The sequence below is a fragment of the Eucyclogobius newberryi genome, unplaced genomic scaffold, assembly GCF_026437365.1.
Source record: "Eucyclogobius newberryi isolate DKJ021-1_F unplaced genomic scaffold, fEucNew1.0.hap1 SCAF_21, whole genome shotgun sequence".
Lineage (NCBI taxonomy): Eukaryota > Metazoa > Chordata > Actinopteri > Gobiiformes > Gobiidae > Eucyclogobius > Eucyclogobius newberryi.
This window is the reverse complement of record NW_027315846.1, coordinates 16,990,039-17,013,857: the sequence shown is the minus strand read 5'-3', so window position 1 is coordinate 17,013,857 and position 23,819 is coordinate 16,990,039. Positions and strand designations below refer to the sequence as shown.

Sequence of the window (23,819 nt, the reverse complement as noted above, 5' to 3'; positions counted from 1 at the left end):
CTCCCAAACTCTAGCTCCAGACGCCTGTTTGATGAGTGGAATAAAAGAAACTCAAGATTTGTATGGCAAGACAAAAAACTCAATGGAAAAATATTGAGTGATGCCCGGGGGTTCCTGTACAGGCCTTACTCGCAGATGACAAATGGTTGAGTCATGTGGAGGAAGTGGAGTATCTCTGGGTAGAATCTGAGGGAGCTAATCAAAACATATTAACTGTACAAAGATGAAAATCTTAAGCTAATGATTAAAGTTTTTCACCTAACAGAGATCAAGGTCTAGATAACAGGAAAAAAGGCCATCAAAAATGGATGACACAATCCATACCAACATAGCATACATAACAGACAAATACATTAGACTGAAAAAATGGAATTGGGTCTTAATTTGGAAATGTGCAAATTTGACAGACTTTGGACCAGATGGGATTATTATTTTAATTTAAATGTGCCGTGATTTTGTTTCTTTGAATGTTTTGTGCTTACTTGTTTGCCCTCTGGTCGCCTTCTGTTTATGTTCCGTTCTGTGTTTTATATGTTTGATTTTCTTTCTGTTTTATTGTAAAAGTACATTTTCATAAATTAAATAAAAACATAATAAATGAATGACTGGATGAGTGATTGTATTAATATATTTAATGTATACTGTACATTTGTTTTTTTGGTATCAACCTGTCCAAGGACTGCAGGTTGAAATCAGGCATCTTTCCTGTGGGTCAATGTTTTATGTGCACTGTCCCTGATTAAAACACCTAAAGGGAATAGTCTAGAGGCATATCTAAGCAAAAAAAAAAAAAAAAAAAAGTTGCTATTGTGTGTGCTTCATGATTATTAAGTATTTTCGAAAGTAAAAATATATCATTGTTCAATTTTGTACAAAACAAACTACATTACAGCATAGAATATTTAGTTATACAGAAATATACAAGTCTTTGTGTCATCGAGGCTAGTCTTGATATTGCCTCTCCGTAGAAGTGAAAAAATCCTCCAAAACACTTCTCAGATATTCAAATGTGGGCCTGTCCTCTGGCGTTTCTTTCCAGCACATGTGCATGATGTCGTAGAGGCTATCAGGGCATTCATCTGGCTTTGGCATCCTGTATCCTCGCTCCAAGTTCTGGATGACTTCTGGGTTTGACATACCTATAAAACAACCAGCAACAGAGCTCAATGGGTAGAGCAAAAAGTCTAAAAGGCTATAAAAACTAAATACATTTAGGCTAGATTTATTCCCATGAATGAAATGATGTGAAATATTATATGTATGTTAGTACCCGGGTAGGGAATGCGTCCATAGGTCACAATTTCTGTTAGTAGGATCCCAAATGACCACACATCCGATTTAATGGTAAAAGTGCCGTAGTTTATAGCTTCTGGAGCTGTCCACTTGATGGGAAACTTTGCACCTGCATTAATGAAACAAGACACAATACGTCTGTGACTGAGTTCTCACATCATCACATCACACTTATGATCTGGTGAAGGTTGTTCTTACCCTCTCTGGCTGTGTACTCATTGTCCTCTATGAGTCTTGCAAGTCCAAAGTCAGCCACTTTACAGATGAGCTCATGTGAAACCAGGATATTAGCAGCTCGTAGATCCCGATGGATGTAATTTTTATGTTCGATGAAGGACATTCCATCTGCCACCTTTAGGGGACACCACAGACGAGCTCTTAGTGGATATTGTGTTTGGAGATGTGCTGATGTGTGGATTGATGAGCACTTAAAGCTGGGTGTTAGCCACTTCCACAGGTCAGATGCTAGCTCTACCGTTAATTCATATACTCCACCCAGGTACACAACTGTCCCCCCCCCCCCAGAAATTATACCAGTGTAATTTTCGTTATGTCACTCTTCAATATCACGTATGTAAGGCTTTATCCTATTTACTGATTCCTTTGTAAATTTGCCTCCTGGAATTTCAAAGTGTTTTTTGACTAGATAAATAGTCTTTTGTGTGTCTGTGTGTCTAGCATCTCAAGTTTATAGGTCAGTGGTTCATATTTCAAACTAAAGAATCTGGCACTGTGGTGTCACTGGCCTAAGGTCTTGTCAAAAGCTTGATGCATAAAAAAAGTTTCTATTTCCATTTTCGCAGGAAAACTAACACCTGTCTACTACATAAGGCTTTGAAAGAGAGTTTTGGAACTTACAGTCTGGCGTTACTGACCTGAGTCCTGACAGTAAACCAACAATATCCTGATTAGATATTCCAATGCCATTTAGGACACAGCAACATCCATTAAGTTTGATGTAAAATGCCCGTACAATAATATGGTGGGTATATTGTTAACTTGGAAACTTTGAATTCTATCTGTGCGAGAAAACAGCTCAGAGGAAAGAAGCTTTGTACGCTTGGCCACTAAGCTTGGTAAATATCTGTTGCTCTTGGGCAAGATTAAAGACGTCAAAAGATTTGCACACTCAGACGAGAAAAATTGTTAGGCTTTTAGATTGTGGGTGCCTTACAGTCTTTCTTCCTGTGGTTACATTTTCCATTCACACACTTGTAATGCATCTTGGTTAAATGTATGCTAAACCTTTGGTCTGCCTCTCCGCATAGTTTTGGTTTCAGAGTTTTGCAGAACGTTCACAATTCTATGTTGAAAAACTGCTTTTGCACTGATGATTTTTTGCATGCATTTGTCTCTCTTTTTAGGGAATAGAAAACCATATTGTAAAATAAATGCTATGCAAATAAATAATCTTACCTGAGACGCCATATCAATCAAAGTGTTGATTTTCAAACTATTTCCTTCTGTTGTTTTCAAGAAATCCACAAGACTACCTGTAACAAAATGCACAAAAGATAAACTATAGCACATTTTTTTAGATATATTTTTAGAAAATTCTTGTCTTTGTGTTTGACAAAATCTTGACCTTTATTCATAAGTAAAAATAAACTAGGTTGAACTCAAAGGTTCATATCAGGATCAGCCAAAGTGATGCAGTATTCGTGACAGCAACAACCACTTCCTGTGACTTTAGCTTGAGTTTGATATGCGGGGAACAATACTCTTGCCAGTACACAAATTTAACTTAAGGAAACACTTCAAAACATGTCCAGGAAAGAGGAGGTATTTCTCTTCACTTTTTGTCAAGGTCACAAGGGAACATTGGACACACCTGGTATTTGACATCTTTATTGTTCCTCACACTAAAACAGGGGCACGTTGAAAAGATGGGAACTCGAATCCTTTCTATTTGTTGACAACAGAAGCAGTTATTGTGTCTTGTCTACATGTTGAGCCTCTGACAAAGAGGCAGCTCATAGGACCTCTGTCACTGGCCTCTCAGCAACAACTAAACAAAGGCACTCTATTCACTTTAGCGGCTATTGTCACGCTCTCTGTATGTGTTTTGGAATTGCAATATTGACACAAAGTGAGAGGGAGATTTTTAAGGGGTACGTAATCTCCTCCATGTTTGGATTGTACAGGTTTAGCCACATTAAGAACTGGAAATCATATTAAAATTAGATACAATCAGTGTCGGAAGAAATACTTTGAAACGGTATATAGTTACACAATATCTGCATTAAAATGTGTTTGTAACATTTTCTGATCCATGGTCCAATCAAAGTACTGTATTCTGGATACTTGGAATACTTTCTCTTTAAGTTGCTTTATCTAACAGTGTAAAAATGCAAGATAGGATTAAAACAACTTGATTAAAAAAATGGTTGCACCATTTGTAATGCATTTATTTATCACTGATTAAAGACGGAAAAATTCACAAGCACTAACCATAAGTTTCATTTCATTTTTTTCACAAATGTCGTAAAGTTTGAAGTTTGATTTCAGGAAAGTAACTCTACCACCAAAACAGTGTGGAACACTTTGTGATTATTTTGCAATACAGGTAATATTTCAAACTAAACAAATACATATTTACAACAGTATTTCTCTATTAAACCACCACATCAAAACAGTGAATATGCCTTCTGCAGTACATTTTTACATGTTTACTTTCTGTAGTGCTGCCATAGCTTAGTGTACCAAAAAATGCTCATGGCCATACATTGATACTATAGCCCAACAAATCAATACTGTATCAACAAACACAGGATATTTTGGCACATTCATAGTGAAAAATGCTTGTTAAGCAAGGCCAACATGTTTGACTTTCAGCATCTCAAAAAGTACAGCTCTATTTAGTATTCTAAGCTTCAGTGGTCAGAGAAAGGAGCAGAGTTTAACCAGTGCCAAACAATCTTTGTGGGATCTTTTGCTTTAGTTATTTCCATATTCCTTTTTCTCACAGGTTTCATAAAGCTTTTGTAACATGTATTTTTTGCTGGAGAGTAAGTCAGCTAGTCCCACGGATGTTTGCCACAGTAAACAAAACAATTACTGGTAAATGCACATTAAAGAATTATAGCATTCAACAATCAATACCTTGTACATAAAGTAGGCGTCCTTGTTTGTGTACTGTTACTGTAGGTGCTTAATTTGTTTTCCTAAGTGAATGTGGATAATCAAGCTCCTGGAACACTGCCAAGCGTCATCAGGGTGCTAGTGAACAATAAGCGTGGCCTTTTCACACCCCTCCCGCACATTGACCAGGACGCATGAGAAAGTTTGTTTGCTTTGAACTATTTCATAGCACCATATACTAAATACAGGCGTGGCACATCTATAAAGAGTCAATTCAAAAGACCTTAGAACATATTAGTACACATTTAACACAGTTTCTGCAACATCATCAAACAGTCTTGTATCAGTTCTTTAATAGATCCATCCTGACCATTAAAACTGTTCATACAATTGACCTCTTGATACTGCTCAAATGAGTATCTGCTAGTTTTTATACTAGTTTTAGTAGTATCGGGATATTGATATATTTTGGACAATCCTTCTCCTAACTCACGATCTTTCCAAATTGTATATATTATATTCCTTTTGCCCACACCAAAATGTCCTCACTGAACTGACAAAATTATTATCACGTCACATTTTTGGTCTTTGAATTGATCACACATATTGGGGATTGTATCTTCTTTCCATGAGTACATTTTCATGTTGTACTTTTACTTCAGTCGAGACCTCTCTCCCTCAGTCCTGGGCTCATCTCATGTTGAATCATAGCAGCAGTCATTTGCAGCTGGGATTTTGTTGAAGCATTAATCACCCCTAGTCACAGTCCTTGGATACACTTGTTTTAACATAGCAGACGAAAGGAAGGACACACCCTCCGCCCGATACCAAAATCGACAAGTTTGATCCTGAAACTCAGTCACAATGCTGACTAAAGCCCTCTCTTTGTGTGGGCTTACCTGCACACAGTCTGATGATTTCAGGTGAGGGATTACGTAGGTCTGACGCACTTCAGACAGGCTTAGACATATTTGAGCTGAATTTAGCATGAAATCAAACAATTGTCTCGAGTATTTTCACTTCATGGATCTAAGCAGCTGACAAACTAACTGTTACTGTTTGTTTTTACATACCGTTTTCCATAAACTCTGTGACGATGCAAATTGGCTCCTGACTAACCACAGCAAAAAGGCGGACCAGGCGTTTGTGCAGCAGATTCTTCATCATGTTCGCTTCAGTCAGGAAGGCCTCTACCGACATTGTGCCCGTCTTAAGGTTCTTGATGGCGACCTTTCTCTCATTATTGTAGAGACCTATGAACACACAATCAAAAAAGGGAGTAGTGTAAAACATATTTGGAATTTAAATCATTTTTCTGCATATCTGTGAGTTGGACGATTTTCTGATCTGGGTAAATACAGTTCCCAGTTTGTAAGTCAAACAGAAATAGGATCTCATGTGCCCAATGGTGTGGTTTGTTTTGGCATTTTCAGCTTGTGTTGGCAAATGACGATGGAAAACAGAAGTGGAAAGTACCCCACTAATTGAGTAATAAGAGGGTTATGTTATGGAAGAGTTCACTTTATTCTCTTGTTGTGAGGCCCACTGGACATTTGTGCAAGCATTGACAATTCCTTCAGTCCACAGGATTATTAGAAATGTGGACCTGCAGCATGTCAATGTTGCATAACCGGCTAATGCCCTCTAATCATTCTCAAGTTAACCAACTAAAGCAAGCCTGCAATTAAGTTGGCTTCAGGGAAACTTTTTTTCTCTGTGTGCTCAGCTCTCGACTGATTCCTTTTTGACAAGCAAGACAAGGATTATGAAAACAAATCATTACATGTGAGCTTTGATATATAAACTATTGCAGTGCCTTGAAATGGGATTATACGATTAATAGAACTCAAAATGTTAATGGCCCCAATTAAAACAGCATTATTTTAATACATATAATTGCAAAATCTCCCTATGTCTCCATGATGTCTTATTAGATAAACCTCTGTGATTGTTGTATTAGTTAAGTTTCCATAAATCAGTCTTCTCTTAAATGTTAAACGTTCACTAACTAGCGCTGTGCTGGTTAAAATTCAGTAAACTCAATGACCAATTTGGGTCTTTTTAATCGAGAGGTTCAGACTTTGGAGGAAGATATATTTGTATATTTTTGTGTTTTGTGTAACATGTCAGATCTGTGGAGAGGGAATCCTGCTCCCAGTCCAGCAAATTGTCCAGCAATAAAAACATGTGTAATTGAGATGATGGATGGGTGAATAAATGCAATGTATGTGTGTGTGTGGAACTTTCTAGGCAAAGCAAAACATCTCCATGGAGGCAACCAGGTGACAGATCCCCTACATAGTGCACCTATGACATCCACAAATCTTTGCACAAATCTTCTTGTGCACTGACATTATTAAATGAGTTACACGACTGTACATGACAAATTGAAGATTCTAAGTACTTGATTAGTTAGTCAGGAGTCACAGAACGACCGGTGGATTTCTGGATTTCTGATACTCACCCATCCAGACTTCTCCAAACTGTCCAGCTCCGAGTTTCTGTTGCAGTTTCAGAGACTCCCGTGGAATCTCCCACTCATCCTGCCACCACGGCTTCTGTGGCGTCCTTGACTGGCACGCCTTCACAAGCTTCGTGCACAATCCGTCCGCAAAACCTGCTCAGAAAGTTGAGTTATTTACAGTTTAACATCCAAACAGACTATGTTACAACTGTAAACTCAGAAGAGGCTCTATACACACGTGAATGGTGTTGCACGAGGTCTTTCAGAGAGCTGAAGGAGATCATTGCTGAGATGTAATAGCCACCGTCGTCCAGTTTGCGTATCTTGTAGTGCTTGACTTCATCGCCTTTGCTTTGGTCAAAATCCCTAACAGATAAGGAGTAGGAGCCTGCAGTTTAAAAAAAGAAAGAAAAGTAATTATATAAACATTTTCAGTAGAACAAATCAAACAACAAGCTATTTAGAACACTTTTAGAAATGAGTCATGCAACAATGCTATTATACAGTATATAGATATTTGTTAACACTAAAGGGATGGGACAAGATCCCCCAACATTTATATGAATTACACAATAGTTATGATTTGACAAATAATAATACCTGATACCTGTCCGTTGCATGTAAATATCATGTAACAACACTGTCAAAACATTACTGTTCTTGTTTGTTTGAGGCCCATTCAGCAAATTATCCAAACTAAACTGGGTTGTGGCTTTGTGATTAATTACCTGCAGTTTAACAGCACACTGACAGCTCTTTTACACTTCTACTTCTGTACTGGGACGTTTTTGTCAGAATGTGTCTTTTTGATTACATATATAGAGGGATTCATTTTTAGAACTTAGCATCCCTTAATTTATTTTTTTATTTTTTCACATAGTGCCATTTGACTGATTTAATTCTATGATAAACATTTACCACAGGTGCTATCCCATCAAGAAAAGTCATAATTAGATAATCAGTCACAACTTTGGTGAGTTACATCCCCAAAAAGCAGGGCTACAATGACAGCAAAAATTCAAAATGAAATAAAAATAGTGAACTATTCAGCACATTTTTTAAATGATTATCTCAATATCTCGTGTCTCTTTCTTGTAAACCCATTCTTGTGTCTTGTCTCTCTTGTAAACCCATTCTTGTGTCTTGTCTCATCTTGTGGGATTTTTTCTTTCGTCCCGCCCATCAGATTTGGTTGTTCAGATCAGACGTACATGCATGACCTCATTTTATAATTACTCATGTGATTAGGACTTACAGTACAAGGGATGGGCCTCATCGAAAGCAAGCAGCCATTTAACTCAATATATCAATGTGTGTTTTGGGCGTGACTCACTCAAACCTGCTGCTTACCTGGAGTGGTCTCACTGTCCCGGATCAGAAAGGATCCCTGAGTGTTTCCAGGAGCCAGCAAGAGCCTCATTGCATCGTTTCGAGAAAGATTCCTAAAGAACCACCTGCAGCAGTGAAACACAGAGAGACTATGATCTTACCACATCCCTTTGCCGGTCGAGTATGACTTTAGGGTTGCCATGGTGATGAGCGACGGGTATGCTAGGTATACTTCCTGTGTGATTGACTTACGATTCTGTCTCCACTGTGTTCGTGGCTACAAAGTTGAATGGGATGTAGCCCGTCCTCCCGCTTGTCAAAGATTCTGCTAAATACCACTCTGGATCTTCCCTAAAAGTAGTACAAATATCACAGCTATAGCATATGACCACTCACATAAGAATGACATGGATGAAAAATAAAGACTCTTGGTTGAATTAGCAGTGGCTTACTTGTTAAGAATTTTGAGTTTATCCCCCTTCACAAATCCCAGGTCGCCGTCATGGGCAGGTTCGTAGCTATAAATGGCCACTGCCAGATTGTCGACTATAGGATTTACAATCATACAAAGTTCAGTAAAAGATTTTGAACATTTGTTTTTATTTACTGCCAACCGTGATGTGTAAATAAATCGACAAATGCAATGTTTCGTACCTGGCAATGGAGACATAGGCGGCGACTGTAGCGAGTGATGGGGAATCCGCTCGTCAGTATACTGATGAGAAAGCACAGGAGGGTACATTTTGAGATCATTTTTCTGTAAGACAAAATGCAGTGTTTTAAATGAGCGAGGACTTTGAGATAACTCTGCTTCGTAATCAGATTTCTGTAAACACAAATATTGACTCAGTGTAATACTGTAGATACTGCATATGCACTTACTGGGTTACATGATGGTGGAGGGATGGGACAGTTGCAGTGATCACAGATCTCATCAAAATTCTCGGTCCAGTCGCCGTCTGAATAGTCCGAACTGCAGTTACAACCCATCTTTTTAAAGAGAAAGTTATGCACTGAAAGTTAGATAAGGAAAGGCCATGACATTTTATAAATAGCAAATCATTTGCGATTAAAACATCTAAAAATGCAAAAATATAGGGATGACTCTAGGCTTGACATTTAGTTTGGTTTTAGTCTCGCTCTTTGAAATTACCCGTAGAATAACAAATACAACTTTGAATTGTAAATAATGTTGAATTTACAATGAAGCTTGTGCGCATTTGAGCAAGACTGCTCTATTCTAAATTCTACACGTTCTACACATGTTTATTGGTTGATCACCGGAACAAACTGCCTTTCTCAGCCTCACGCTCCCTTTGGACCCCTCATGTATCAGGGTCAGTGGGCTAATCGTGGCAGCCGCTGGACCCAAAGGCTCAGAGCCGTGAGAAAAATCTGAAGTGGACTGACCCGGCCAAATTTTAAACACATTGAACAAATCACAAGGGGATTACTGGTCCACCACGTTTTTGTCATAATTAGCACTCCCATGTGTACAGCTAGCACTCAAAGTCAAGCAAACAAAGTCAGCATTTTCCAGTTCTTACTGAATGTCCCTCCATCGACATCAAATGCATTTAAAAACAAACAAACTGTCCCCTACATGTTGTGGGAATGTGCTTTAAAATCTGTATGTTAACTGGTAACAATGTGAAGCCTTAAAATATCCTTTTATCTCCTGTCTTATCGCATACATATTTTATGTTGTAATCCTAATAATAACACATACACTTAACTTCTTATGAAATGTTTGTTAATTTCAATCCATGCTATAAATGTAATTACGTCATTAAAATGAGGTGAATGAACATAATTAAATAAAATATGTTCTGATCTAATGCCCTAATTTTGTTTCGTTGTATTATGATCACTTACCTTTTAAATGTGGTATTTCCCTATTCCGGCCAGAATACTGTTACTATTTGACTATATGGCAGCTTGGCTGTGAAGATGTCATACTCTGCTCCTCTTATAGCTCACTGTGCATCTTCACTGACTGTAGGTGAACAGCCCCAGTGCTTCCTGTCGTTGAAAGGTTGAGGCTTTAGTGCTTTAGGCAGGTGCTCGTCGTGCAGCTGTGCGTTCACATGGGGGACGTTATGGGCTGTGTCGAGGCGGTCAGGACAGCTCTTTTCCTACTGTAGGAGTCTGCATGGTAAATTCCAATTCTCTCATAAGGTGTAGGAGACCATGGAAAAAGCTGTGTGCAAGTGAAGACAATTGTGCCCTTAAACAACAACGTGAGACTGTCTGAAATTGGAATAAACAATCAGATGCAATGACATTTTTATGATTACAAAGTCTATTTTGATTGGCATGTGGTTTTATCTTTGTGGCCAGTGGTCATTTGTAAATAAATGCCTCTCTTGGTTCAAGCTTTCTGAACCTTCATGCAGTAGACATTAGTGTTAGGGGTAATCCTACTAAACTATGAGTTAAAAAGTAGTTCTGAATGTTCTACCCTTTTAGATGAATCTGCTGTTCTCACTTGTGGTAAAGGCTTCTGCTACACAACATGCAGACAGGAAATTAGTCCAAACATTACAGGAAGCGCACATATTTACCATGTTGTCAGTGAATAGAACACGTGTCATTATACAACTATTTGTGCAGCGAATACTGTGAAGTATGTCTGAGCATTTTAGGGATGTCACAATATAACATTTTAGTGTTACAATTATTGTGAGAAATATCACCAGTCAAATCTTTCTATTATTCCCATCGTCTAACATTGTCTAACAAATTTAATTCAAAAAGATATGCTTCTAAAATAATCACAATCATCTTTTTTTTTCAAGTTCTTTTGATTATATTTTGACCTGAATAATCACAATTATCAATTAACCAAATACATTTTACATCCCCAAATGGTAATGTGTTGATTCAATTGCACTTTTTTGAAAAGGAATTCCTCTCTTCTCTTTGACCTCGGTTATGGATACTTCCTTAAGTGGTTGGAAATCATATTCTGTTACGCAATCACAATATGATCCTATCAGCTGATTTAAGATGCAGGTGCAGACTGTCCCATTTAAAATTTTGTTGCAACGAAACTCATTCTGCTTTGACAGCTGAGGATTGCGCACTTTTTCCATGCGTATAACAAAATACTGCATAGATTATAAATATCCGACTTTTAATTCAAAGCGGATAATGTTCGTTAGAAACAGTTGCAGGGCTATATGTTCATTGTAAAAGCTTTCACCAGAGCAAACCCTGAAGCTGTGCCGCCTTCATCCGTACATTCTTGTTTGATATTTTTTTACACATACTTTTCACTGCTGAGATCTCAAGTCACATGAGGTCACCCCGGAGTATGCTGCTTTATGATTGTTTGCAGCAGCACACACCAAAGGCACATTTGGTTGCTTGTTTGACTATTGTGTTCTGGTGGTGCTCGTCCCTCTGGAGCTTCTCTCATAATGTTCAGACGCTGCGCTGTAAAAGCCAAAGGAAAGGAACGCTACTGTGCAGGGAAAGGTTTAGCATTGAGGGTCAACCAAAAATCAATACTGACAACAGAAGCAGGGATATAATACTCATAACTGTTTTTAATGTTAATATTTTGGACACAAATGTAATATGGAGTACAGAATACTATTAAATACAAATAAAATATTAGTCAAACACCAAAACCTGTGTAAAGTAATGTTTAAAACATCACTAGGCTATTAGTTTAAAGGCTTTTTACAGTGTCAACAAAAATGGCAGCAGTCCATCTGATAATTGTTCAGATGGAATACATCTAAAAACAAGATAATTCTTGAATTATTTTTGGCAGTATTGGTCATGGTTCCATAAAATCTTTCAACAAAAATCTAGAGTGACATTTAAGTGGAGCTTCTGGGTCCTGTCACAGCACTCTAGAGATATTTTTGGTGCTTGAAGGAGAGGTGTAAAAATGACCTACCACATCCTGTGACTCTTTGTCTGTCATCTCTATAAGGGCAAGTCATAAGACTACCGTAGAATGTAGTATGTTTGCTTCCTTACGCATGGAGAAAATACCTCACCTCATGTCAAAATTGACTAATCTCAGCCTTAAACTATTGCACATAATGCTCATTGAGACATTTCAGTCTTGCTTTGTGCAACTTTGTCTTCATATCTTTACAGGGGACTTAGTTGGGAGCTTTTCTTTATCTGGGTCTGCACAGCCAGGCCCTGGTGCATGAAACAAAGCCTCTTAAAGTCACGTCTTTGCTCAAGACATAGTGTTTGTCAGTTTGTGTGCCAGAGGATCTGGTCTGGAGGTGGGCCATCTTGTGATGAGGCCACACACAGTCGGGGAATTAACACAGAGAGAAGCGCCTGGAGTTGATGTTCATCTTGGTGAGGCCAATGTGCTTGAGGGGTGTGGAAAGGGCAAAGGCGGCCTTCATGGGGATGTCACAGAGCAGGTCTGACTCCTCACCGCACTCCTCCAGCTCAAACGTTGCATCCTCCAGCATCTCCTTGTGCCGGTTACACACCTGCTCCACTTTAAGGCGATAGATCTCACTGCGCAGACGGATCAGCTGTCGAGCCAGACGATTGTCCTGCAGCTGCATCTCTCTCTGAGCAGAGGAAAAACAGGGTTCATTGATGAATGTATGTTCTCATGAATCACCCGAGAGGCATCTCCGGGGAAGTAACAAAAACATTTGCATTTTATCTTATTCATACACATTCCTTGTATTTTGCATAACAAATATTCCGCAAAATGCAAAGAAGAAAGGTATATTGGGTGCCTGAAAGAAACATTCAAAATTTGAAACATACATATACATTAATCATTACATTAATCAATAAACAAACAAGGCTTGTCTAATTTTCTTGTGATTTGTTTAACTTTTTAACAGCTTTAAAGTTTTCTTTGTTAGTTGCTTCTGACATGTTCTGACTCACCAGCTCTTTTCTCAAAAACTCCAAAGCATCATCAATTGTATCAAATCCACAAATGTTTCGAACAACTAACTCTGAGTTTTCATTTGTCAAAATCGCGGGAACGGACACGACTTGTTCCTCAGACTCAGCCGCATTGCTGTCCTTCCAAGGTCTGCTCTGGACGTGCTCCTGCCACTCCAGATAAGATGGTCTGCGGGTCTGTAACTTCAACTTTTTAGTCAGAGCCTTTAAACTGTCTAAATCCTCCGGGTCTCCCTCAGAGGATGACGATTCATCTTCATTTTCTTTAGAATCCATTGAAACGGAATAAAAAAATAGCATTCAATCCCCGCGGTGGTTTGCTTTGCTTTCTTGTTTGACAGTTTGGCAAATGCAACAGGTCCTTCCCTCCTTTATAGGAAGATAAGGAGCAAGCAGCACTGGGCCATCCCACACGGGACAGGGGGAGGCTGGACAATTTGTAACCATTAAACACAAAAATTCTATGGGACTTTTAATTCTATTTTTTACAAATTAAATAGCCGGTGACACATTAATCATTTGTTGTTCCATTCTATTTTAATCGGCCTGTGTCTCTTTTAAGGCTGATAGGACGGGTAGAGTATGGCAAATATTCATTGTGTTTAGTTTAACCACGTGAGCGCTGAGTGCCGCCTGTCGCCTACATTTGGATTTGCTGCCCTCTAGTGGTGATGTTGCAAACCACCGCTTCTCAGCCGCGAAACAACCGCGCGAGTTTCTGAGAACTGGAGAATTGTCGCTCACAGGAAACGTGTACTTCCGTCTTTTGTTGCTTAAACACACTTTACTTGATTTGCCCTACGTTCACATTGTGGATAGGAACATTAGCTTCATAATACGTTTTCATGAGTGGCAGAAATCTATAATCAGACTTAAGATTTTATCGTAAAGAGCGGCTCCAAACTTTCATTTTCATTTGGACAGGGCTAAGTATCGTACAGGTTATAGTCTTTGAGTCGTTTTTTTGTTTGTTGTTTTTATTGTAAGCTGAAAAACATGGAATTTTCAGAGCACATAAAAACAGCCAATGTGGAGGATGTTGTTCTGCGGCAGCCGCTGCATCCACCGGGCAGAGGCGCACTGTGCATCACCGGGCACCACCTGCTCTTCTCGGACAGAGAGGACCAAAGCGGCAGTCAGGTGTTACTGCTGCTCAGGAACATCGATGCAATAGAGAAAAGGTGAAATGGCTCTAAAGTCTGTCGCTCATTTAAGCAGATGTATGCACTCGACCTGTTCAAAACTGCTCCACATGTACGTGTTCATACGCATGGTAGCCTATAATATTCCTCCCTTTTCTTTAACCAGTGTGGAAAACCTTTTGGGCTATTCCAGTCTGTTTTCTTTTGCTGACCACGGTGAAAAAAGGTTTGAAATCAGCTCGTGTTGCAGCTTATCGCGATGTTCAGTTTTGTGTGGCTTCTCTGTTCAGGAAATTTGTCAACTCTTTTGCACAATCTGTATCTGATGCTGTGCCACTGCCAGAGTACTTTCAACATGCTATTTGCTCAAGCTTGGCCAAATTTGTCTACATTCTTTTTTTCTTAAAGTGAAACAGGGGTGTCCAACTTTTTTCGGAGGGCCGCATTTTGACACTTATAAGCAGCAGAGGGCCACAAACAACCCGACAGTGAAGTGAACCATTAGACATTTTGCATTAGACATAGTTTCGATGAGCCTCCACACCTCTATTAAGACTTGGAACATTAATAGTAGGTTTGTATAACATCAAAATGTCAAATTTTAAAGTAAAAAGTACTACTTTTTGTTGTTTGGGTCAAGCCTGAGGGCCAACAAAAATTGGTCAGAGGGCTGCATTTGGCCCCCGGGCCATAGTTTGGACACCCCTAAAACACGTGGAATGAACACCTCAAACATAGCCCACTGATTGTTAATATTACATTGAAAATATAGTCTTATCTCACACAACACAAGTACACATTATGGTATCATTATTTAGATGATAAACTGGTAAATGAAAGTAATAGACACCGGCATGAATTTGGGAATAACTTTGGGAATAATTTTCTTTTCTCGGTGTGTTTCATTGTTTTTGAAGGTCAGGCTCTTCAGGCACAATCACAATCAAATGTAAGGACCTGCGTGTGCTCCAAATTGACATCCCAAGCATGGAGCAGTGTCTCAATATTGCACACTCTATTGAGGTACACGTTTAGTAATGGATTTTAATCTTTTGAAAAAGGCTACTAAACTATTATAATTTCTCTCAGTTTCTATTGTTCTAAATGTTTTTCTTCACACTTCTTACGCTGTTAGACCCTGTCCAATCTCGACAGCGTGCCGGAGATGTATCCTTTCTTTTACAGACCTTCAGATCAGAGTTGTGAAAGTCAGTGGGGACTATCAACTCCTGAACAATTCTTCAGAGAGACCAAAGGGCTTGTAAGAATTCTAATATTTTTCAATAAAATACGTTTTTGCAATATATATTCGATATTAGGGCTTTAGGAGTTTGGAAAAAAATAGGGATTCACTTTGGATATGTTTGTTTAAAAAGTAGTGTTCAGTTCGTAGCAGTTTGTAAAGGTATTAACCAGGGGAGTCTTTTTTTTTCATTGAGGGACGTATATTGAAATATACAAGAGGTGGAGGAGGTGGCCCATGTATTGCATTATGCCGCCACACCAGCTCCACCATTGATGTCAGTGCATATATCTTCAATAGAAATAAGTGCAAATGGTAAATTCAGCATGAAGCCAACAAAAATTGGTCTGAAGGCTGCAATTGGCCCCTGGACCACACTGACATTGTCCTCGATTCCTACATTTTGTTTACAGGCTTCATGGTGAAATTACCAGGTCCCAGGTCTCTCTTGTAACTTTTGCAATTTCATAGTTGCGCCAACTGAAATTAAAAACTGAAATTTAAAATCTACTTGTACTTCTTGAGAGGCAACTTCTCTCACTGATAATGCAATGCTGGCCTTCTGGCAGGAAAACTGCAAGGAAACGGAAGCCGAACCAGGGTGGAGGGTGGTGGTTTTTAATGTCCCTCTGGATTAGTATTTATGTTTCCATGACTTTAGCTCCGCTCACTGCTTCATTTGGGCCAAATACAAATCCTCAGAGAATAGAGAATCTAATTGACCTTGGGGCAAGCATTGTTTCATGTTTTTAAGAAACAACTTTCCCAGGGCCATTTTTGTTCATTTCCTCACATAGACTGTTGGATGGGTGAACATAATTATAATACATACACATACTAAGCCCCCTCTGTAAATGTTACACAGAACTGTTCTGTGATAAAAGTAGTGATTTTAGTAAAGAATTGTCCATTCAAATCAATGTCTTAATTTTTGTAGTGAATTTTGTGTATATATTTTTGTTTCCTCAAAGCTGGTGCTTGAACTCAAAACCTTAATGTAAAATTGTACTAAGAATGTGTTAAAAATAGGGTGACCAGACGTCCCTATTTACCCGGGACAGTCCCAGTTTTGAGCCCCGTGTCCCATGTCCCAGCAGATATATCTGTAACCATTGATTTGTTCCAGTTGTCCAGTTTTTTTTACCACTTTGATATCCACCAACGGTAAAGAGGGGAATATATTGTGGTTTCTTTAGCCAAAATAGAGAAAATATTGATTTAGAATTACCAGAACTTTAGAAATGCTGTCAGTTACACTGATAGAAGTCCCTCAGATTTTACACTCACAAGTGAGCTGTGAAAAAGGTTTAAATGCATAAAAATGTACTGAAATACAATTTATCCATTCCCCCCATCCCAACCTGAGGGTGTCCCTGTTTCTAATTTGGGAAAGCTGGTCACCCTAGTTAAAAATAACACCTCAAATCATAATCACTCTCTACATTTTAGCCCAGTTCAAAAATGTACAGTAAAATGTACTTACACATGCTCTCAAATTTAATCAGAATTAGAAATCAGAATCCCCTGTATCCACTGTAAAACACTACTTAAAGGCGGTATGGACGATTTTTCGGCGATTTGAGAACTCAGGCGGAAGTGCGCATGCGCACTCCCCCGTGCGGACTGATACAACACACACGTGCGTTTGTTTATTAGCGCGACGGAGCGCATCGTATCTCTCGTCTCCCGTATATTTCTGTCCACTTCTGCGTCAGCTCGAACTGTCTTTCTCCGTCTTCATTTTGCCCCGTACAATGAGGGAACTATATTATGATAGATCCATGCGCTTAGGCACGCGGAAACGTGGGGACGAGCCTGACGCGGCTGCAGGTGAGCGATAGGTGCGTTTTATGATTGATACGTGGCAGGACAAATGATTTATCCACGCCACGAGGAAATATGATAAAAAATTTGCGGAAAAAAATCGTCCATACCACCTTTAACTTAAGTACAGACACATAAAAATGTTCCTTTGAGTACAATACTTTTACTTTTGTACTTTATTTGGTATCACTGAAAGTAGTAGAAGTAGAAGATTATTTAAATCATTGACCAACAATATTTTCTGTTTTTAGACCTCTCTATGGAGATTGAGTACTGTAAACAGAGATTATTCAGTCTGTCCTTCCTACCCCCCATCAGTCATCGTCCCCAAATGTATAGATGACGGAACACTAAAGAAAGTGGCTAAATTCAGACAGGGCGGTCGCTTCCCTGTTCTGTGCTACTATCATCAAAAAAATGGAATGGTGAGGTCACTTTTAATGGATTATTTACCATATTTTCATTTTAACTGAGTTTCTTGTAGGTTATAATGCGCAGTAGTCAGCCACTGATCGGCGCCAATAGGAAACGCTGTGGAGAAGATGAGCGCCTTCTGCAGGCTGTGATCGGAAGTTCAGATAAGGGTTACATCATCGACACTCGCTCCAGTCAGCAATCCCAGCAGGCCCGGATGACAGGGGGAGGATTTGAACCAAAGTCATGTTATAGCAGCTGGAGGAGACTGCATAGACATATGGAGAAGTCTGTGCACCTTTATGTTTATCTAATCAAGAACAATTCACTAGTTATCCTTTGTTAATACTATTCATTTTCAGGGGTAAAACACTGCAAGAAAGTCTTATTAAACTGGTGGAGGCCTGCGGAGATGAATCGCACAATATGGACCGCTGGCTTAGTAAACTTGAGAATTCAAAATGGCTTTCACATGTCCAAACTGCTCTGTCTACGGCTGGTCTGGTGGCAGAGTGTGTTGAGAGGTAAAGAATACAGTACCATTTACAACAATCCCATTTTGTATATAATGTATTGGTACATGCATTATAATAAAATCAGCAATATGACAATGGGTGTTTATGTAGCTCTGTACTGTAAAATCTGTCAGTCAGTAAAGTAAAATGTCTTGATGTAACAACAGGGATGGCCATTCAGTCCTTGTTCACGGCTCGGAAGGATCAGACTCCTCTTTGCTCATCAGCACATTGTCCCAACTCATAATGGACCCAAGTTGTCGCACTTTGGAGGGCTTCCTGTGCCTGCTGGAGAGAGAGTGGGTGCAGGTGCAAAATATATTACCATTAATAGTGAAATTGATATTGTGTTTTGTTGGTTATATGCTTTCATGTCTCTATTTTTCATGGGAGGCGGGACATTCTTTCCAACAGCGATGCGCACACTCGGCCCATTCACACGCCCGTCTCCAACAGGAGTCTCCAGTCTTCTTGCTGCTGTTGGACTGTGTTTGGCAGCTGTGGAGACAGTTCCCCTTGGCACTGGGTTTCTCTGAGGCTCTGTTATGGAAATTAGCAACAGAGGCATATGCCTCTAACTATGGCACCTTCCTGTGTAACAATGAAAAGGAGAGGTTAGTCCTTGTGATTTTATACAAGTGCTCATTCTTCTTCTTCTTCTTCTTCTTCTTCTTCTTCTTCTTCTTCTTCTTCTTCTTCTTCTTCTTCTTCTTCTTCTTCTTCTTCTTCTTCTTCTTCTTCTTCTTCTTCTTCTTCTTCTTCTTCTTCTTATTATTATTATTATTATTATTATTATTATTATTATTATTCATGGTTTTCTGCCACAACTTGCACATTTTTGACCCCCTGAACATCGATGAAAAGTCACACATTGACGCGATTGGCTCAGTCCGAAATCGAATAAAATGGAGCTTGCAAGAACGCCTGTCCCAAAAGAAAAAACATGAAACGCTTTATCTTTGGCCTCGGCACATGACACTTGGGACAGTGACAGAGCTACCTTTGATGAGTAAAACACACCTGGCAGCATCGCTCTATGATAAACAGGAAGTCAGCCATGTTGAATCGAAGTGGCACCGCCACGTTTGACTTTTTTTTTTTTAAATCGTACTTGCCCTAGGTTTTCGTCCGATTGAGCTCAAAACAACACTTTATGCATCTAGAGACATTGAAATTTAATAAAGATTTAAAAAAATAAGTTGATATTCCGTAACCGCCCTCAAAAAAGGCTTAATTTCCTGTTTTTTCAAAGACAAGTCACGTCTAATGGAAATGATCTACGGAGCTCATATTTCACTCACTAATGCGTTTTTATGGTCTGATTGAAAATAATTAATACCCATGTAACAAATTTACTCTATAGCGCCCCCTACCCATTGTGTGAAAAACTCAACATTGTCTGATTTGTTTGAAACTCATGGGTTATATTCTTCTTGAGACGCCATGAAAAAAGTGCATTACAGATATTGTGTATTTTTCACAATTGGCCAGCAGAGGCACAATTAATGCCTTCACTTCCTCTTTTATTTTGATGGAACATTTCCTCTCATGCCGCGGTCTTAGCTGTGCGTTAGCTTTAGCGTTAGCTTTAGCGTTAGCTTTAGCGTTAGCATTAGCGTTAGCTTTAGCGTCATTAACAGTCTCTGTTGCTAGGTAACGAAGGTACAGGGAGGAGGGGGTACAGTGTTGTTGTTGTTGTTGTTGTTTTATGGCGGTTGACATCCGAGTGTTGCATTACCGCCAGACTTTATTCCTTAGACTTTGTCGTAGTCCTAAAAGTTCTTCTTCCAGTGCCTTGACTTCCCTGTTTTCTGGCGGTTGGTATCCATGTGTTACATTACCTCCTAAAAGTTGTTCTTCCAGTGCTTTGACCTCCAGTGCTTTGACAAAGCCCAAGAGGTGCTCTTCTGCACACTGTACCCTAAAGTCTAAAGAATAAAGTCTAAAGAATAAAGCCTAAAGTATAAAATTTAAAGAAAATAAAGTCTAAAGAATAAAGTCTAAAGAATAAAGCCTAAAGTATAAAATCTAAAGAAAATAAAGTCTAAAGAATAAAGTCTAAAGAATAAAGAATAAAGCCTAAAGAATAAAATCCCTCCTAAAGAATAAAGTAAAGAATAAAGTAAAGAATGAAGTCTAAAGAATAAAGTCTAAAGAATAAAGTCTAAAGTCTATCGCGATCAAAACACGGTCGCGCTCGTTATTATTATTTTGAATAATCCTCAGGTATGTCTTGGGAGTAAAAGAGAAGACCTTCTGTTTATTCCGTGCTCTCTTGAGGCCAATGGACAGAGAGGTTTACAGTAACCCGCTGTATGAGCCCACTGATTTGGCGATTTGGCCCTCAGTTCACCCACAGTCTCTGCAGCTTTGGAGAGGTATGTTTAAGATGACTCTTCCGTCTCACATTTTTGAAGGCATTTTGAAAAAGTCATTGTATATTTTTCATAGGGTTTTTCCTAAGGTGGACTCCACATAGTAGACATCTTGAAGAGGCTCAGGAGGAAATAAGAAACATGATAATTGAGTGGGGAAAGCTATCGCCCAGCAGATAATAAATTCCCTAATGCAAAATAATGCTAACTGTGTTGCAGTCAGTATTTCTCAGTTCATCACCTTTTCTAAACAGTTTAATATTTACTTTTATAAATACATTTTACAGAGAGCTCATTGTCATCATTATTTTAGGCTAAGAAGGTCATGTAAATTGTGTTCATCTTGATTTGTTTTGCTCTATTACAAAATCAGTTACTAGGTGGTCAAGTGACACACCTCCCAGTCCTGTTAAGCTCAGCTAAACACTCCTCACAATACAAATCCCTGTGCCAGCAAGTCTGTGTGTTTTCACACATAGAGCTGCGAGCAAGAGTCTTTGGTACTGCTTCATCAAGAACTATGGAATTGTATTACACATTGGACTAATGTTTTAGTTTTGTAATGCTTGAGCATACACAGTGAGCACTTAGATACTTCTAACTTTGACATCCAGTGGTAATTTATTTATTCAAGCGAAAAGAATAGTTTTGGAAATACCTTGTTAAATATTCTGTGATTGGATTCAAAGTGCTTGGCCTAGAGATTACACAGGTATGTTTGAATGTTCCACTGAAGTCTTGCAGTAATATGTTTGGTTAACATTGATTTTCTTGCTATTAGGGTTTGTAAATCGAGATGGAACGCTGTGTACATGCCTGTGTGCCCAACATCCTGGGACACTTATTGTGGAGGCGGTGTGCTCTCACCAGGAACCAGTGTTTATCAAATTTAGGAAGCTTCAGGTTCTCTAGGCAAATGAGCAGCTGGAGCAAGCTGGAGAACAACAGTGTGTCTTCCCAGGAAAAGCCCAAAGTTCTGATCACAGGTAATAAGAAATTTAAATGTTCTTATTATTTTTATATTGTTTGTATATTATTGACCACATTGTCTATTATGATACCTTACTGACAAATGTTAAATATACTATAATATTGCACACATTTTTTCAGGCCCACAAGAGTCATTACTTTATTATTATTAGTGTTCAGACAGCTGGATATAAAAAGGCCAATGAAAGACACTGAAGTGTATAAGTGTTTCCCTCACTTTACGTGTAGAGTAATAATGCTTTGGAACACATCAACCTCTTGCTAACAGTAAAAACCGTACTTACATGACCTTACTCAATTCTTATGTATTAACTATAATTTTCAATTCTTCAATCTTCAATATCTTCAATACTACATTTCCAATTGGTAATATTATACCTCCTCATTGCTCCATGTTTTTTAGCAGCAAATGTCTGTGTTGAAAATAGTTTTGTTTGAGTTTGTATTTAAAAAAATAAAAAAATACAATTTTCAATACAAATTTTAATAAAAGTAAGACTAAATAACTTAGCAGTCTTGGCAAAACAAGCTTGCATTGTTTTTGTTTTTTACACAGGTGGTCTGGGGCAGTTGGGCTTGGGGCTTGCAGAGATGCTGAGGTAACAGGGGTAAACATCTCCTTATTTTATGTTTTCTTCAAAGTCATTTAATAACTATTGTTTCATCTCAAGGAAACAATATGGGACGGATAATGTAATTCTATCCGATATCAAGAAGCCACCACCACATGTATTTCGCAGCGGTATGACAATGCTAAAAAAAATGTTTTTGCAAACCTTAATTTCAATGTTAAGCCTTCATTGCATTTTTAACAGGCCCATTTGTATACGCTGATGTTCTGGACTACAAGCATCTCAGAGAACTGATTATAAATAACCAGATCACTTGGCTGGTTCATTATAGCGCTCTGCTTAGTGCTGTAGGCGAGGCAAATGTGGCATTGGCTCGCAAAATAAACATTACAGGTCTGTATGGATGCCAGATTTGATGTGAGATATTTTGTGTTCAATCTAACAATGTGAACCTTATAGGCCTTCACAATGTGTTGGACTTGGCTCTTGAGAACTGCCTTCGCCTCTTTGTTCCCAGTACCATAGGAGCCTTTGGTCCCTCCTCACCACGCGACCCAGTTCCTGACCTTTGTGTTCAAAGACCTCGAACAATCTACGGGGTCTCTAAAGTGCACGGAGAACTAATGGGAGAGGTAGGGAATTATTTGCAGAGATTTGTTTTCTTGGCCATAACCAATTTTATAAATCTATGTTTAGTATCTGCATCATAAACATGGCTTGGACTTTCGTTGCCTGCGTTATCCTGGTGTGATATCTGTTAATACACCACCTGGTGGAGGAACAACAGGTAATTTTGGGGCTATATGTGTTGTTAAATATGAAATGATATATGCATGGTAAATAATATATTGACTAAAGCAAGAGATTAAAAATATGTTCTCTGCTTCCAGATTATGCAGTTCAGATATTTCATGACGCTCTCAGTACAGGTCACCATGAGTGTTACCTTCGTCCGGACACTCGTCTTCCAATGATGCATATCTCAGACTGTCATCGAGCTACTGTTGAGTTCATGCAAGCTCCAAAGTGCCAGCTTTCTCTACGCACATATAACATTGCAGCCATGAGTTTTACCCCAGAAGAAGTGGCGCAGGAAATACGCAAGCATCTCCCTCAACTCAAAGTCACCTACAGTCCTGATTCTGTGCGCCAGACAATTGGTATGTAACCGTTAGGCTATTTCTTTTTTCAGTAATTTAAACTTGAGTCTTTATTTAAAAATGATCACTTGTTTACATTGCAGCTGACAGCTGGCCAGTGCGATTCGATGACTCAAATGCAAGGAGAGATTGGGGTTGGGAATCGGTCTTTGGACTAGAAGAGCTTGTGTCAGATATGCTGCAAACAATTCGTCACAAAAGGACCAGCGAAGCGCGTTTGAACACTTTGTAAAAGAGTTTGAGGAACACCTGGCAATTTGGAAAAAAAAAACATATTTCAGAAAAATTGTAAGCAAAACAAAAAATAGCTAAAAAATAGCTCATATGCTATTTGACTGTAAATAATAATTTTCAGGGAACTGTATATTTTCATTTGTCATCTTTGATTAAATTGTAATCATATATTTTATTATATTAGATTTGTTTAATTGTAAGAAGATTGTTTTTCTAAATAATACAATAATATAATTGACCAACATTTACAACATCATCTACAAATCACTTTTAAT

At 38.7% G+C, this 23,819-nt stretch overlaps 4 protein-coding genes across 5 annotated transcripts; 2 read left to right on the top strand and 2 right to left on the bottom strand.

Annotated features, from left to right (window-relative positions):
- Positions 1–878: 878 nt before the first annotated feature.
- On the bottom strand, positions 879–10,134 carry lck (LCK proto-oncogene, Src family tyrosine kinase). The gene is made up of 13 exons (XM_072457829.1): positions 10,043–10,134; positions 9,050–9,180; positions 8,822–8,924; positions 8,620–8,713; positions 8,420–8,518; positions 8,189–8,292; positions 7,077–7,226; positions 6,839–6,991; positions 5,448–5,627; positions 2,710–2,786; positions 1,492–1,645; positions 1,271–1,402; positions 879–1,139 (listed from the first exon to the last, which is right to left on the bottom strand). Exons 2-13 carry the CDS (start codon positions 9,155–9,157, stop codon positions 943–945), a joined length of 1,551 nt encoding a protein of 516 aa, XP_072313930.1. The 5' UTR covers positions 9,158–9,180; positions 10,043–10,134; the 3' UTR covers positions 879–942.
- A 1,565-nt stretch (positions 10,135–11,699) lies between these two features.
- On the bottom strand, positions 11,700–13,431 carry fam167b (family with sequence similarity 167 member B). The gene is made up of 2 exons (XM_072457462.1): positions 13,055–13,431; positions 11,700–12,723 (listed from the first exon to the last, which is right to left on the bottom strand). Exons 1-2 carry the CDS (start codon positions 13,373–13,375, stop codon positions 12,460–12,462), a joined length of 585 nt encoding a protein of 194 aa, XP_072313563.1. The 5' UTR covers positions 13,376–13,431; the 3' UTR covers positions 11,700–12,459.
- Positions 13,432–13,870: 439 nt separating this feature from the next.
- Positions 13,871–20,878, top strand: LOC140370349 (myotubularin-related protein 9). Of its 2 annotated transcripts, XM_072457459.1 has the most exons (11): positions 13,871–14,256; positions 14,384–14,443; positions 15,135–15,240; positions 15,353–15,478; positions 17,536–17,709; positions 17,769–17,986; positions 18,061–18,222; positions 18,381–18,522; positions 18,607–18,827; positions 20,440–20,591; positions 20,665–20,878. In XM_072457459.1, exons 1-11 carry the CDS (start codon positions 14,072–14,074, stop codon positions 20,766–20,768), a joined length of 1,650 nt encoding a protein of 549 aa, XP_072313560.1. In that variant the 5' UTR covers positions 13,871–14,071; the 3' UTR covers positions 20,769–20,878. The 2 variants fall into 2 exon arrangements, with proteins under 2 accessions (XP_072313560.1, XP_072313561.1); XM_072457460.1 differs by lacking the exon at positions 14,384–14,443 and having other exon boundaries at positions 14,038–14,256.
- Positions 20,879–21,104: 226 nt separating this feature from the next.
- Positions 21,105–23,701, top strand: tdh2 (L-threonine dehydrogenase 2). Its single transcript, XM_072457461.1, has 9 exons — positions 21,105–21,300; positions 21,370–21,574; positions 22,135–22,177; positions 22,250–22,320; positions 22,394–22,543; positions 22,610–22,782; positions 22,847–22,937; positions 23,041–23,310; positions 23,394–23,701. Exons 2-9 carry the CDS (start codon positions 21,385–21,387, stop codon positions 23,540–23,542), a joined length of 1,137 nt encoding a protein of 378 aa, XP_072313562.1. The 5' UTR covers positions 21,105–21,300; positions 21,370–21,384; the 3' UTR covers positions 23,543–23,701.
- The last annotated feature ends 118 nt before the right edge of the window (positions 23,702–23,819 follow it).